This window comes from Hyalella azteca, unplaced genomic scaffold, assembly GCF_000764305.2.
Source record: "Hyalella azteca isolate HAZT.00-mixed unplaced genomic scaffold, Hazt_2.0.2 contig10098, whole genome shotgun sequence".
Lineage (NCBI taxonomy): Eukaryota > Metazoa > Arthropoda > Malacostraca > Amphipoda > Hyalellidae > Hyalella > Hyalella azteca.
In genome coordinates, this window is record NW_025940147.1 from 194,976 (window position 1) to 209,131 (window position 14,156).

Below are 14,156 nucleotides of genomic sequence, written 5' to 3' on the forward strand. Positions count from 1 at the left end.
AGGCGTGGAATTTAGGAGAGCAGCGGTGTCTGTACTGAGAGATTACGAGTTCGGCAGACCATAACACGGTGTCTGTACTGAGAGACTAGGAGTTTAGCAGACCACAACACGGGGTCTGTACAGTACAGACGAGCTCTGCAGACCACAACCCGAGGTCTGCACTATACAGACGAACTCTGAAGCACGACACCGTGTCTGTACTGTACAGACGAGCTCTGCAGACTACAACCCGAGGTCTGTAATGTACAGACGAGCTCTACCGACCACAACACGCGGTCTGTACTGTACAGACGAGCTTTGCAGACCACAACACGCGGTTTGTAATTTACAGAAGACCAGATAAGCACTTCACAAAAGACTAGGTAAGCACTCCACCGACGACTAGGTAAGCACTCCACAAAAGACTAGGTAAGCACTTCACAGATGGCTAGGCCAGTACTGCATATAGGAGACTACTTCTGCACATCCTGCAATCTTGTCTGTCCAGACTAATAAAAAATAAAAATCACGTTACGAACAGAGCGAGCGCACGGCGTAATATAAGGCTATCAGGATAGACTGCGAGCTTACGGCACTTTGGGCAGAGCAAGCAACTGCATTGCGTATAAACCTCACCGCTGGGAATAACGTGAAAATTTCAGTTAATGACGTAGAATTTATACTTAATGACGTAGAAACTCTGGTTAATGACGTAGGAAATATGGTTAATGACGTAGGAATTATAGTAATGACGTAGAAGTTATAGCTAATGACGTAGAAATTGTAGTTACGGACGTAGACATAAATTATAGTTAAAGACGTAGAAATTACAGTTAAGGACGAATGACGTTGAAATTATAGTTAATGACATAGAGAATAGTTAATGACATAGGAAGTATAGTTAATGACGTAGAAATTATAATCAATGACGTAAAATTATGGCTTTCTTCATTGGGAGCGAAGAGCAGGAGCATTAACTTGCGAGTTAATGCTCGTCTTTCAAGTCCAATAAAATAAAATAAAATAAACGCTATTTTATACAAAATGTATACGTAATCGTAGCAGAACTTTGTTAATGATCAATATAAGTCGTACAAGTATGAAAATATCTCACGTGTGCCGAATATTTGAACGAATCAAAAGATCAATAGTTCCAATACAGGAGGAAGCTATAAACAACGGCAATGAAAAAATTTGAAAAATGAAACCACAACAACTTAAATCAGAATAACTTGAACCAGAACAACTTAAACCAGAAGAACTTAAACCAGAACAAGTTAAACCAAAATTCTTAAATCAAACAAAAATTTGATTAATCCGTAAATATAGCGCTGATAATTTCACGAGCTCAGTCACTTTCTTCTAGAAAACATGAGTGAATGTCCATGTTGTCAGTGATAGCGTTAACATACAGCAACGGTCGCAGCGTGCACAGCAGTTAATATAGTGGGTATAAGAATGTCTAGAAAACAAGTGTTTAAACAGTGGGCACGCATTAGTCATCCATCTCGCGGATATAAGTTCATTAGATGGAAAATAGTTTATCAGATGAACATCAGTAGGTGGACATCAGTTCATCAGGGGAACATCAGTTCATCAGGCGGACATCACTTCATCAGGTGGACATCAGTTAATCAGGTGGACATCAGATTTCAGACGGTAAAAGCAGCATGCCACCTGTTTAATTTTTTCTTATACGCAATGCGGCGGCTCTTTCATTATACCCAGGTAGAACATTATCAAAAGTTATCACGGTGAACGCATGATATACGACAATCGTAAATAAAAGTAGCGCGTCTGGGATTTGCATACTGCAGAATTTACGATGTCGTTATTACATTTGAGTTTCTAGGCTATGCGCAATGGCGCTAGACTGCATCTAACCCAGAGTTCAGATATATAGAAGCTAATTAAGCTATTATGCCAAGTAATTAGCGGCTTCACTGCTGAAGGTTCCCTTGTTCCTACAGGGTTGTGAGTTGCTCACTGTCTAATGGAGGAATGGAGAATACGAGTGACAGTTAACGAGATGAGCAGAATAAAAGGAATATTTTGTAGACGGAACTTATTCTGCAAATTTTACACTAAATATCAATGTTCAGTCGAGAAATTTACAAAATTCAGATTGCAAAATTACAATTGAGATTTCAGATTGATAAGAACATTGTGATTCTTATGGCAAATAAATCTTAATTCACACTCAACAGAATTTCACTAATAAGGGTGGAATCATTGCCTTGATCAATCTCACAAAATGGAATGGCTAAAATAGTACAAAAATGAGAAACTGTGGTCGCGAGGGGCAAAGAGAACGAATCAGAAAGTTCGGCCCAATTGACCTGAGACGCATCATCGATCTGAAGGAGGGAGACGTCAGAACTTCTTAGGAAGCGTGCGTCTCTTTCTCCTATCTAGCAAACACGTAACGTGAGCATCGGTGACCGTATTTTCTAGGCCGGTCTTCTACCTCTGCCACAGAAACGTGGATGTTATATTGCATAGGTACAACACGTCTTTTTCTCCTATCCATCAAACACGTAACGCGAGCTTCGGCGACCGTATTTTCTAGACCGGTCTTTTTCCTCTGCCACAGAAACGTGGATAGAATCCCGAATGAACTCATTAATAAATTGATTTCATTTAGCAACAAACAAAGGTATAACAGCCGCGTCTGGGAATGTACTGTACTGCTCATCTAATAAATACACACTCAAAACATGCTTGAGCACTTTGATCACGCGGGAGAAGCAATTATTGAATTAAGCTGGCATCAAAATAAACCCGTGAACAAAATGTCTCAAAATGAACGCGTACGTAGAATGATTCCAACACACATGTCGTGTACGTTCTTGTGGGAATTCCAAAAGAACGTATATGTACCCCGGAGACGCTGCATGGTGTGGGCAGCACAAGTCCGCCCAAGACTATGTAGCCCATTGAAACCGCACACATACTCGGGACTACATAGACCCAAGCCTATGTAGCCCATTGATACCGCACACATACTTGGGTCTACATAGACCCAGGCCTATGTAGACCATTGATACCGCACAGGCGCGCACATACTTGGGTCTACATAGACCCAAGCCTATGTAGACCATTGATACCGCACACATACTTGGGTCTACATAGACCCAGGCCTATGTAGACCATTGATACCGCCTACATACTTGGGTCTACATGACTCAAGACTATGTAGACCATTGATACCGCCCACTCTAGGTCTGATGCCTCTTCAGTCTGAAGTTCGCCCAACACTTTCATTCCAAGTTACCAGCCATTTATGGGAGCTCTGCAGTCAAATGGGACTTCTTGCTTCTCAAAAACGCCGCTAACTAAAAGCAAGAGCCAAATAGTCCAAATTTGCGATGCGGAAGTTATAATTGAAGTTTGTTTTTACGATGAGTTTGGCTGTAGCTACGGATAGAAGCCATACCATCAAACCATCAAAGCCGAGGCTGAAACAATAGGCGTGACCGAATCAAAGCCCAAGTTTAAGCTGTTCAGGCAATGATGAGCTAAATTAATTATAAGGCCGAATTTTGTGTTACATTTTGAGGCAACAAGAGTGACAGCCCTAATTATATGTTGAATTTCAAATTATTCTTCTAAGTCATTACTGCAAATAAAAAAAACCAAGGCGAAATGCGGTTTAGTTACAAATATTTCGAATAAATTACTTACAATATAAAAGTAAATATAACCATTATATTTCACAGTAGAAAAAAACAGCGAGACGCGCAGCCGCGCACAGCTCATTATTTATGCACAAGCTAGAGCAGATGGCGCGAACTTTTCACGCACCACAGACAAAGTTGAACGCACAAAATTCGCACTTGCTCTAGGCAAAACCTGATGTGGCGAAATAATTATAATTTTTATTGCTATTAAAATGTCTGTTAATTTGTGACAGAGACGTCTGACCGTAAGATTCTTAAAAAAGTTTTCCAGTGGTGATTGTGTGCGCAAAACACTAGATATATTTACATGAATTTCTTCAATGATAAATCAGAAATATCGTTGGAGAGACAAGCTCCTGCCAAGAACCAATGTTTACCGAGCAGTAGCTCATATCACAGTTTAATGGTGAGCATAATATTCTAATGCTGGCAGAGATGGTGGCGTGAGCCAAGAGATGTCGCATGCATTGCGCCCTCATCATTCACCATTGTTTGTTTCAATGATCCAAACGCAATAGTAAACAAAGTTACCATTACTAATGCCATGACGTATATCTGATATGAATTTATTTAAATGAATGCGCAATGGCATTTTGGGGACAATTTTATTCTCATTGATACATTTTATAATGCATTTTAAAAATTTATCGAAAGATATAAAGAATTCCAACCTATCCCACAAAAAGTTCATAGATAAGGTTGGAACGAAATTTCTACAGCAACGTGAACAGAATTTAGATCCCATCCTAAACCTATGCTTAAAGCATAGGCTCAACATTTTGAGCTGCATATAAATGAAGGCACACACGCCCGCTTCTGATAAGCTCAACGGCAATTAACCTGGCATGTTTGCAAACTTCCTTAGATAGATGAGACCCAAGTTAGAACGAGATATCAAGTCATATATTAAGAATTACCTTTACCTTTCATAAGACTCAGAAACGGGAAAATATTTTTGACAGCATCAATAGAAATATAAAAGTAAATTTCTGATGGACCCTCTGAATTTCGAGCTCCATGTGCACTCAAACGATCATTCGTCCCAAATATCGGATCATGATAGTTATGGTCACAAAAGATTAATTATTTTTATAACTTTCAATAGGTAGGACGTATTTCCAAGTGACTTTATAATTAGGAACGGCCGTATTTCAAGAATCATTTGCGTGCCACTGTACATGTCAATTAACCAATGGCGGGAAATAAGCCCGTCATGATTTTGCTTCTTATTTCCAATATGGACAAGACAAATGAGTTAGATTCGGGCGCAAGACAGTTCGATTGAGGCGCATCTGAGAAATATAAATTTCCTGACGTACAATTGATCAGCGACAGAATATGACAGGAAATTTGCTTGGAGAAGAGATAGATCACTCGAGTCAGGCAGTTCTAGAACTCACTGTTTGGGGGCTCCAGAGGCTGAAGCTTGTCCACTGCTCCAGAATTTTTCCCAGAAAGGAGATCTGGTTTTGATCCTAAGGGCTGAAGTGCTCAGAGTCCTTGGCAACTTCTTTTTGGCAGCAGGTGTCTGCGTTACACCAGCCATATCGACAAGGTTAGGGAAACTGTTGGTCACATTGAGATGTTTTTGCACCTGAATCTCACTGGTAGTATTACAAGACAGCGTGTTGGTGCTGCAGCTGCTGCTTATGCTCGAAGATTGTTGCTGGTAATGTTGCTCACGAACTTCGCAGAGTTGCTTTTGTTCTCCACCAGAGCTATGAAAATGAGCAACCCGACTTGAAGCCGAGGCGCCTTGAGACTGACTCGAGAACGATCTCGCTGAATTAGTCTCGTAGCTAGCCTCCTCGCGCAAGTCTTCGTGAATTACTCGATGATGGCTGCCAAAACTCTGATCGTGGCTGTAAATTGCTGGGTACTTGTCACTGCTGTCAACTGACGAGTATGAAGATAACTTTTGAAATGCACGGCACGTCACAGAAGACGTGTGGGCGTCAGACACTTCGTCGTCAGTATACTGGGACAAGTCAGGCAGGTTACGGAAGCTGTCGCAGCTTCTGCTGAACGTCGCTGACGAGTCGACGGCTTGGGCGAGGCTTGAGGTCCTCAAAAGAGCTCTTGACGAAGATTGCTGCTGATCATGTCGCGTTTGGTTAGCCTCAATGCTGACGTGTCTGGAGAGGCTAGCGGCAGCCGCGGCTTTGCTGGCTGTCTCGAGGTGGATGGACGGTGTTCCTGGGTTGGCTCGTTTGGCGAGGGCGGTGGACACGACGGTGGACACAGCGCTACCTCGGGGAAACTGTCGGACAAACGTGGTCTGCTGCTGTCGGTGGTCTGCCCCCGGGGGACTTCGTACCTCACGGCCCCTGCCATTACCAAAGGAATCCAGTGCGTTGGGGTAGTGACGACACGAGACACCTCACAAACGCTCTGGACGAACTGAACTGCTCTGGCAATTGCTACCAGAGGAAAGAATTTCGCTATTAAATGCTACTAAAAGAACCAACGTCGCTGGTGACTGCTACTAGAAACCAACTTCGCTGGTGACTGCTACTAGAAGAACCAACTTCGCTGGTGACTGCTACTAGAAGAACCAACTTCGCTGGTGACTGCTACTAGAAGAACTAACTTCGCTGGTGACTGCTACTAGGTGAACCAACTTCGCTGGTGACTGCTACTAGAAGAACCAACTTCGCTGGTGACTGCTACTAGAAGAACCAACTTCGCTGGTGACTGCTACTAGAAGAACCAACTTCGCTGGTGACTGCTACTAGATGAACCAACTTCGCTGGTGACTGCTACTAGAAGAACCAACTTCGCTGGTGACTGCTACTAGAAGAACCAACTTCGCTGGTGACTGCTACTAGAAGAACCAACTTCGCTGGTGACTGCTACTAGATGAACCAACTTCGCTGGCAACTGCTACTAGAAGAACCAACTTCGCTGGTGACTGCTACTAGAAAAACCAACTTTGCTGGTAACTGCTACTAGAAGAACCAACTTCGCTGGTGACTGCTACTAGAAAAACCAACTTCGCTGGTGACTGCAACGTCACATTAAATGGACGACACTACTTTGTATTTTTCTCAGCCTGCACAATCATATAAACTACTTTGGGAATGAACAATAAACAGAAATTAGAAAATTTCAGCAAATTTCATATATATTTTAATGAAGCTTAGCAACTAAATATTTATCCTGAAATTAATTACTCTGATACTGAATATGCAACTGTAATACTAGGGTTCTTTCTTTTCCAAATGTAACTAAATCACTAACATTCGTATTTATGAACTAACCGGGTGAATAATAACGATTTTTATCAGAGACCACAATTAATTCCGAGTTATATTTAGCAGCATACAAGAATAAGAGAAATTTACAGGTTAAGAACGTGTTCGGAAGTGACTGCACAGTTACTAATGAAATAACAGGTCCTGTAGAGGCGGGGTAGGGGCGTAGTAGATAGTTGTCTGGAGGATCAATACGGGGGAGCGGGAGCTATTGCAGCCCTAGGCAGTTTTTGGCAATACTATCGTACAAACTACCACGCGCTGCAACTCTCGTTTACAGAATAAAACCTCTCCACTGATCGTAATACAAACACGGAACATTATTCTATTATATCAAGCCACAACACAGTTGGAAAGAACCACAGTTTGAAACTAACACAATCGAAATTATCAAATTCGGGGGGTCAAAGTTTGGGTGGTGAGCGCCAAGTCGGACTGGCGTGAGGGACTGCCAACAACTCTGCCCCGGCACACGCAGCAGCTCGCGGGGTCACGGCAAGTTTGGCACTGAAGGCACTGCTGCCGCGGCCCGCTACGCTGCCTCAGCTGACACCACAGCTGCCGGGGCTCAGGCGACTTAACACTCATGGGCTATACTTTCAAAAGAAAAATATAACTCAGTACTCACTGCAGTGAGTGACAGAGAGCGCATTTTTTCGTCGACGAAAACGTGAAGTCACGGACAGACGGATGGACGATCGGACAGACGGACGGACTGACGGACGGACGTACGGACGGACATGACGAGCACAATAGCGCCTTTTTTCAATAAAAGAGAAAATGCGCTAAAAAGTTGAGAGATCGTAAGTTCATCCGCCAATCATTGACGGCCTTTCAAGCCAAATCCACCAATCATAGACAAGAAAATAGAGCGTAAGTGTTTACGTTCACTTAGAGAGTTTTGAAAGTATGGCCACTGTATTCCTGTATACGAGACTATTTGCAAATCGAATACGTTTAGTTTCAGTTTTAATTCAATAATTAGCAAGGACTGAAATTTGGTTTTTATTCAATATTAGGATTAAGTTCCACTATAACGAATTTAGAGTCAAATTGACACTAATTAAATATCGGGTAAGTACAAATTAGTGTCGTTGTATAGTCGTCATTATTCTTAAGAGGAGACCAGGATTTGCAGGTTGAGAAGGTACGATGTACTCAATTAATTTAATTTACGACTAAACTGTTCAAACAAATAAATGTATAAGAATTTGGCCTCCAAAAGTACTATATGAAACTCACTGATTCTTAAAAAAAATGTGCGTGGAAGTCTTAGAGTTATACTAAAATTTACTAATGATAGCCATATAAGTATTTTCATAACTCATATGCGGGCGTAACCAATAACGCATAATTAGATGAAGCAACAAATTAGGAAGTTTACTGAAGTCACAGAGATTTCAAAAAATTTATGTCACCCATCAAATCAAGTGCCATGGAAATGCTACAAATTTCAGTAGTATAAGCAGCGACGCAGAGCGATCAACAATCAACAATTTAAAAAGTTAGGATCAATTAACGGTAACATAGTTGAACTTCAGGTGCAACATTTTTCAAAGTGCAGACATAGAATACAGGATATAGAACAGAAGAATGAAAATAATATGAAAGGGCGTAAGCGAACGGGGAACTATCCCGTAGCAGGACAAGATCCTCGATTCCGCATTGGACTAGATATGCATAATAATGCAGTCGTCAGGCTAAATAATTTTGCGACTTTACAATCGCTCGTGGTGTAGGTTCATTTGTACTAATGCAGAGCGACAAGGTTTAAATAAGCTACCCAATTTCTTGAATAGATTAATAGTTAAAATTACTTACGACGTGGCGCTTAAACGAAGGGTTGGCGGATGTTCGAATCTTGTAAGGCGCAATTTGTGAGAGTGAGTTACAAATTTAGAGTGAGTTACAAATTTTGCAAACGCACTTTTAAAAATGCCTGCGTTTCAAGGGACTTAACTAATGCATAACGCGTTTCGTGCACAGTCCCTAAAATAAGCTACGCTCGTCATGAATGCACATGAAAAACTTCTGGTAGACTCAATTGAAAAAAAAAATAAAATAGATATGCATGCAAAATTTATGATTTCATATCGTTAGAAAAAGTTGGTTAGGGTTGACAATAGATTATTAATTGGACTATAAACGTAGCATGAGATCAATTGGGGTCATTCAAATGACGAATTATTTTTAAGTCAAATAAGTTAGATTTTACAATAAAAAATCAGACAATAGTTATATTCCTAATAACGCTAGCAAACTATAAATACGAAGAATCAGGCAAATAATGAATGATCACCTTATTAAAATTACAGGTATACAGGATACGACTCTCCGGCAGCAGAGATTGAGGAAAAAATCCCCGGATTTCACAACAAACATTTAAATGTCTCTCGCTCTCGTTTCGGGCACAAATTAAATGTTAGAGATGTGAACCATGGTAAGGTCATTATATTTTATGTCTTTCCTCCAGAATTTCCGAAAAAAAATTCATTTTCGAAAATTATACAAGGGATCATGAAAATTCTTTCGGTAACAATTTGGTCATTAGTTTAAAATAGTATTTTTTCAATCCCTTATTTTATCGTGAATTGGCTTAGCTGCATCGCGCCGATCACTGAGCTCGCGAGCAGTACTTTAAAGCGCGAAATTGGTACCTAATTGCACAATGAGTAAGTTGAATATTTTTAATATACAATGAATATTTTGAACATGAGAAAAGTTAGACACAAGTACAAATAAACTTACCTTAGATCACTGGAAAATACATTCATTCCCAATTCGTAACTATATGCTTCTGATGTAGCAACTAAACTTCAAAACAATATTGTGGATAACAATGGCATATTATATTCATCACCATGAGTGAGAACACAAATCCAAGTAATGAATTCCTAGAATTTTTGAATGAACCTTGATCAACTCATTTACACTGAGATGCAATAGTTTCAACAGAATGCCGTAAATTTATAATTGGATTACCATGCAGCTGCTAATTTTAGTTTTTTTTCTGCATGCAATATAGCAGGTATATGTACTTATATTATAAAATAAGTTTACTGTGATAGGAAAACATGTGAGGGGTAAGAAAAAAATAGGAATTTGCGGAATGCTGTGCAAGATGAGCCAAACTCCTCGCGATGATGTGGTACTTAATGACTGCAAAAGCAATTAAAGGTTACTACATGCATGAAAGAGTTAACAAGAGTAGTTAGTAAGTTCGATAAAACAACTACACGGGAATAAATTAATTCACCTTTTCATTTGCTAGATGAAACAGGAAAAATATCGATTGATAACGTTTTGAAAAAGTTCAGCTTTACATCAAAACTCCTCGGGCCTCAAGATTTCTATGAGGCGGCGAAAATTTTGTAGACGAGATGTAGATGAGGCAGAAACATAAATTTGGTGGTGTAAAAAATTGTTCATCGACAATAATGCTGGAAATTGTCCAAAATTACCGCCCGAGTTTCTCGCTTGCTTCAACTGCCGTCAGTAAGACGCAGTGAGCGCGTAGCTGCAGTTGAGGAACGGCCAACAGACTCTACTTACTCTAAACGCGGAAGAGAAATTCTTCTAAACTCAGTACTCAGAAATTCTAAACTCAGTACTCACTGCAGTGAGTGACAGAGAGCGCATTTTCTCGTCGACAAAAACGTGAAGTCACGGACCGACAGACGGTCGGACGGACAGACAGACATGGCGAGCACAATAGCGTCTTTTTTTCATAAATGAAAAAATTAGCTAAAAAGAGTGAAAATCAGCATCGAAAAAGAAAACCTCCAACAAAATTTTAGATACAAAAATGGAATAACAGAAACTCAAGTTGTGGCAGTACGTCTAAATTTAGAAAAAGTGAACTAGAAAATAAATTTTTGGGGGTTGGAAACTCTAGGGGTTGGACAAAATAAGTGAAACACATGGCAATTAGATATAGTAATTTTTCAAAATGTTTTAAACAATGAAAACGTGACATATCTTTATGTTTTTTTGTTGGTGCCCGTATTACAGATGAAGTGACAGAAACTTCCCGAATGCTTGACGTTTCGAGAGGTACTGTCTCAAAAGTAATGACTGCTTTTGAAAGAGAAGGAAAAACCTCCTCAGCAAAGCAACGGACTGGCCGAAAGTCGAAGTTGACTGAGATAGAGACCGTCGGTGCCTAAATCGAATTGTGAGGGACAATTGAAAGACCACGGTTATTAATTAGAATTCCCGCAGACCCCAATTAACACCTACAAAACCCAGTTTCCATAAAAACTGTCCGCCGAGAAAAGCACAGCTCTGAATGCTATGGAAGAGCTGCAATTAGAGAACCTTTGGTTTCAATACAAATGTCTGAAAGCGTTTAGAGAAGAGTTACAACCTCCAGAATTGGCCCCTCGACTAGTGAAAAAATGTGATTTTCTCTGACGAATTATCGTTTACCTTACTGCCAACATCTGGCTGAGGTTACCTTTGGGGACAGCCAAAAAAGTATTTAATCCCGACTGCCTCCTCCCAACCGTAAAACATGACGGGGATCTGTGATGATCTGGGGTGCTATTTCTTGTAAATCCGGTGGACCAATTATTTCTCTTCATGGAAGAATCAACAGCCTCGAGTTTAGATATTTTGGAGGATCATGTTCATCAAATGGTTCAGGCACTGTTCCCGGAGGGGGAGCGCCATCTTTCAAGATGATAATGACCCGATCGATACAGCTGGAATTACTAAAAATGGCACGAGGAAGATTCTAATACTGTTGAACATCTCATTTGGCCACTACAATAACCAAACCTGAATATCATCGAGCATTTATGGTCGATTTTAGAGATGCAAGTCAGAGATCGATTCCCGCCGCCATCGTCTTTAAAAGAGCTGGAGGCACTTTTAACTGAAGAATGGTTTTAAATTACTTTGGAAACAATTCACATTTTTTATGAATCAATACTTCTGAGAATTGATGCTGTAATTGTCGTAAAAATTAACCTACACTATACTAAAATATATTTTCTGGATTTCTCAGGTTTCCCTTACTTTATTGTCTAACCCTGTAGGTGCATAAATGCTCATAGGTTTTGAAGATGCATGATCCTGGAAGAAGTTCATTGATAAACATGCTCGATACATTGCGATCGAAAACTATTATAGGCATAAATATGCGTTCAAATCTAACTACTGCAGGCATAATTGTTACTAAAATAAATATTAAAGGTTTAAATGCACTGTTACAACAGAATTTGGTACAACTATAACCTATATAACGGCTACATAATCGAAACTAGTGAGATCGTTAGTAGTGTAGTATACACTAGTAGACATACACTAGTTCAACTAAGCTTGATAAAAAATTTCTAATATAGAAAACTAGAACTAGCTAATGTTAAACTAAAGACTAGTTAATATTAAAAAAAAACAATCGAATGTTCTATTATAGAGATTTTTTGCGGGTACAAGAGAAAGAAGACACGCAATATCATCAAAGTGATAAAGAAATAATTAGTGAACAATGTCTACAGAATTAACTAGCTTTCGTGTGCAGTATTTCAAGAGTTTTACATGCTCCGTACTTATGATGAATTCGGCAAAACTGAAATACAGTGATACCAGTGGCACTATAGACACATGCGCCTGGGACGATATGTAGGACCATTGCTCGGCATTGCGGAATCGGAATCAATCAGGTATTTTTAGTTGGCTTGGAAATCAAATGCCGGTCACGCCCGTATCCTGCCGATGAAATATAAATAACTGAGAAGAGGGTGCTCAGTACGGCCGTATAGTTCACCTGCACAGCAGACCATCAAGCAATGGATCCTATGAATCCATTCCGTTGCTATCCATTGCAAGCAATGTATCCTATCAAGCAATGGATCCAATGGATAACTATTTGTTAAATGCATACCGAGTTAGTTGGTCAGCGCAAGAATATCCCCCAAGCAGAAGATACAAGAGTATTGTAAGCATAAGGAAGATAACTGTGCAGATGAGATCAAATAAGTGTGAAATAAGGACATTCTCTAAAAATACGCTTAATAAATATACAGGTAACAACAGGCTCGCTCTGGTGTTGTGCAAATAAGTATTTTGTATAGCACAATTCACGGTTCGATTTAGGTTTGAATACGTAATTTTTTATAGGTGTTCTCAAATCTGTATAAATAAGTTTCGAAGAAAAAAGCTTAAGTAACGTGGCTTCACCAAGCAAAGTTGAAGAATTCTACCAAAAAACGTAACAAGCGCTCAAGCGAAACTTACATGGCTTCAACACCGTTATATGATAGCCACGTTTATCACTTTTTCTAGGATACACCAAACGATTGTTCCGTGAATTGTGTCGACAAAATTGATCAGAATATAAGCAGGTTTCTATTGCGTCCAGTAGACTGAAGTATGAACAGCGAATGAGCGTCTTTTCGAACCAAGCCATTAACATTTAAGCCATGACGAAATGCAGCGATGTTATTAGCTGATTACAGGTAGCTCATTCACGGCACCAACAACAGACTTCTGAAACTAATCGTGAATGAAAATCATGGGATCTTTCAAAATAAATTCGGTGCATTTCACCCTTGATTTACATCAAATGTGCATAGCGCCTTTAGGCAAGATAGAACAAAAGCAAAGTAATTTAACGAACAAGTTTGCAGCAGGCAAAGCAAGGCTAGACACTCACTGCGGACGATCTTCATGGCCTCCTCTTCCTTCGCTGAGAGTAGCGAGCATGACACGAGACCTGTAAATGTGATCACGCTTTAACGGCCGGACAACCTGCAGCTGGCACCCAGAAATGAACATAACTCATGGTTTTAATGCTAGAGTAATCAGCGAGTAATATAACTAAGGCCAACCTGCAGCTGGCACCCAGAAATGAACATAACTCATGGTTTTAATGCTAGAGATTAACCAAGCAGTAATATAAATACGGACAACCTGCAGCTGGCACCCAGAAATGAACATAACTCATGGTTTTAACGTAAGAGATTAACCAAGCCGTAATATACTGTAAATACGGCCAACCTGCAGCTAATAACCAGAAATGAACATGACTCATGGCTTCATTGTTAAAGAGTAACCAAGCAGTAATATGAATACCGCCAGCCGGTAGCTAGTGCCCAGAAATGAACATGACTCATTCTTTTCATATCAGAAAGTAACAAAATAGTAATAGTAATGAAGGAATTTTTATTACTTTTAAGAGTGACAGGCAAGCACAGAAAACCAATTAAAGGTACAATTTATATCCGTATTCTATCTATCC

General features: G+C 40.0%; 1 protein-coding gene across 2 annotated transcripts in view; it reads right to left on the minus strand.

The window, feature by feature from the left end:
* LOC108668480 (cAMP-specific 3',5'-cyclic phosphodiesterase 4D) overlaps window positions 1-14,156 on the minus strand; it is a 314,936-nt gene that overhangs the window by 113,419 nt on the left and 187,361 nt on the right. For both annotated transcript variants that reach the window (XM_047882284.1, XM_047882283.1), the window contains exon 3: window positions 13,572-13,631. In XM_047882284.1, coding sequence (XP_047738240.1) covers window positions 13,572-13,631 — 60 coding nt within the window. The remainder of the gene's footprint in view (window positions 1-13,571; window positions 13,632-14,156) is intronic.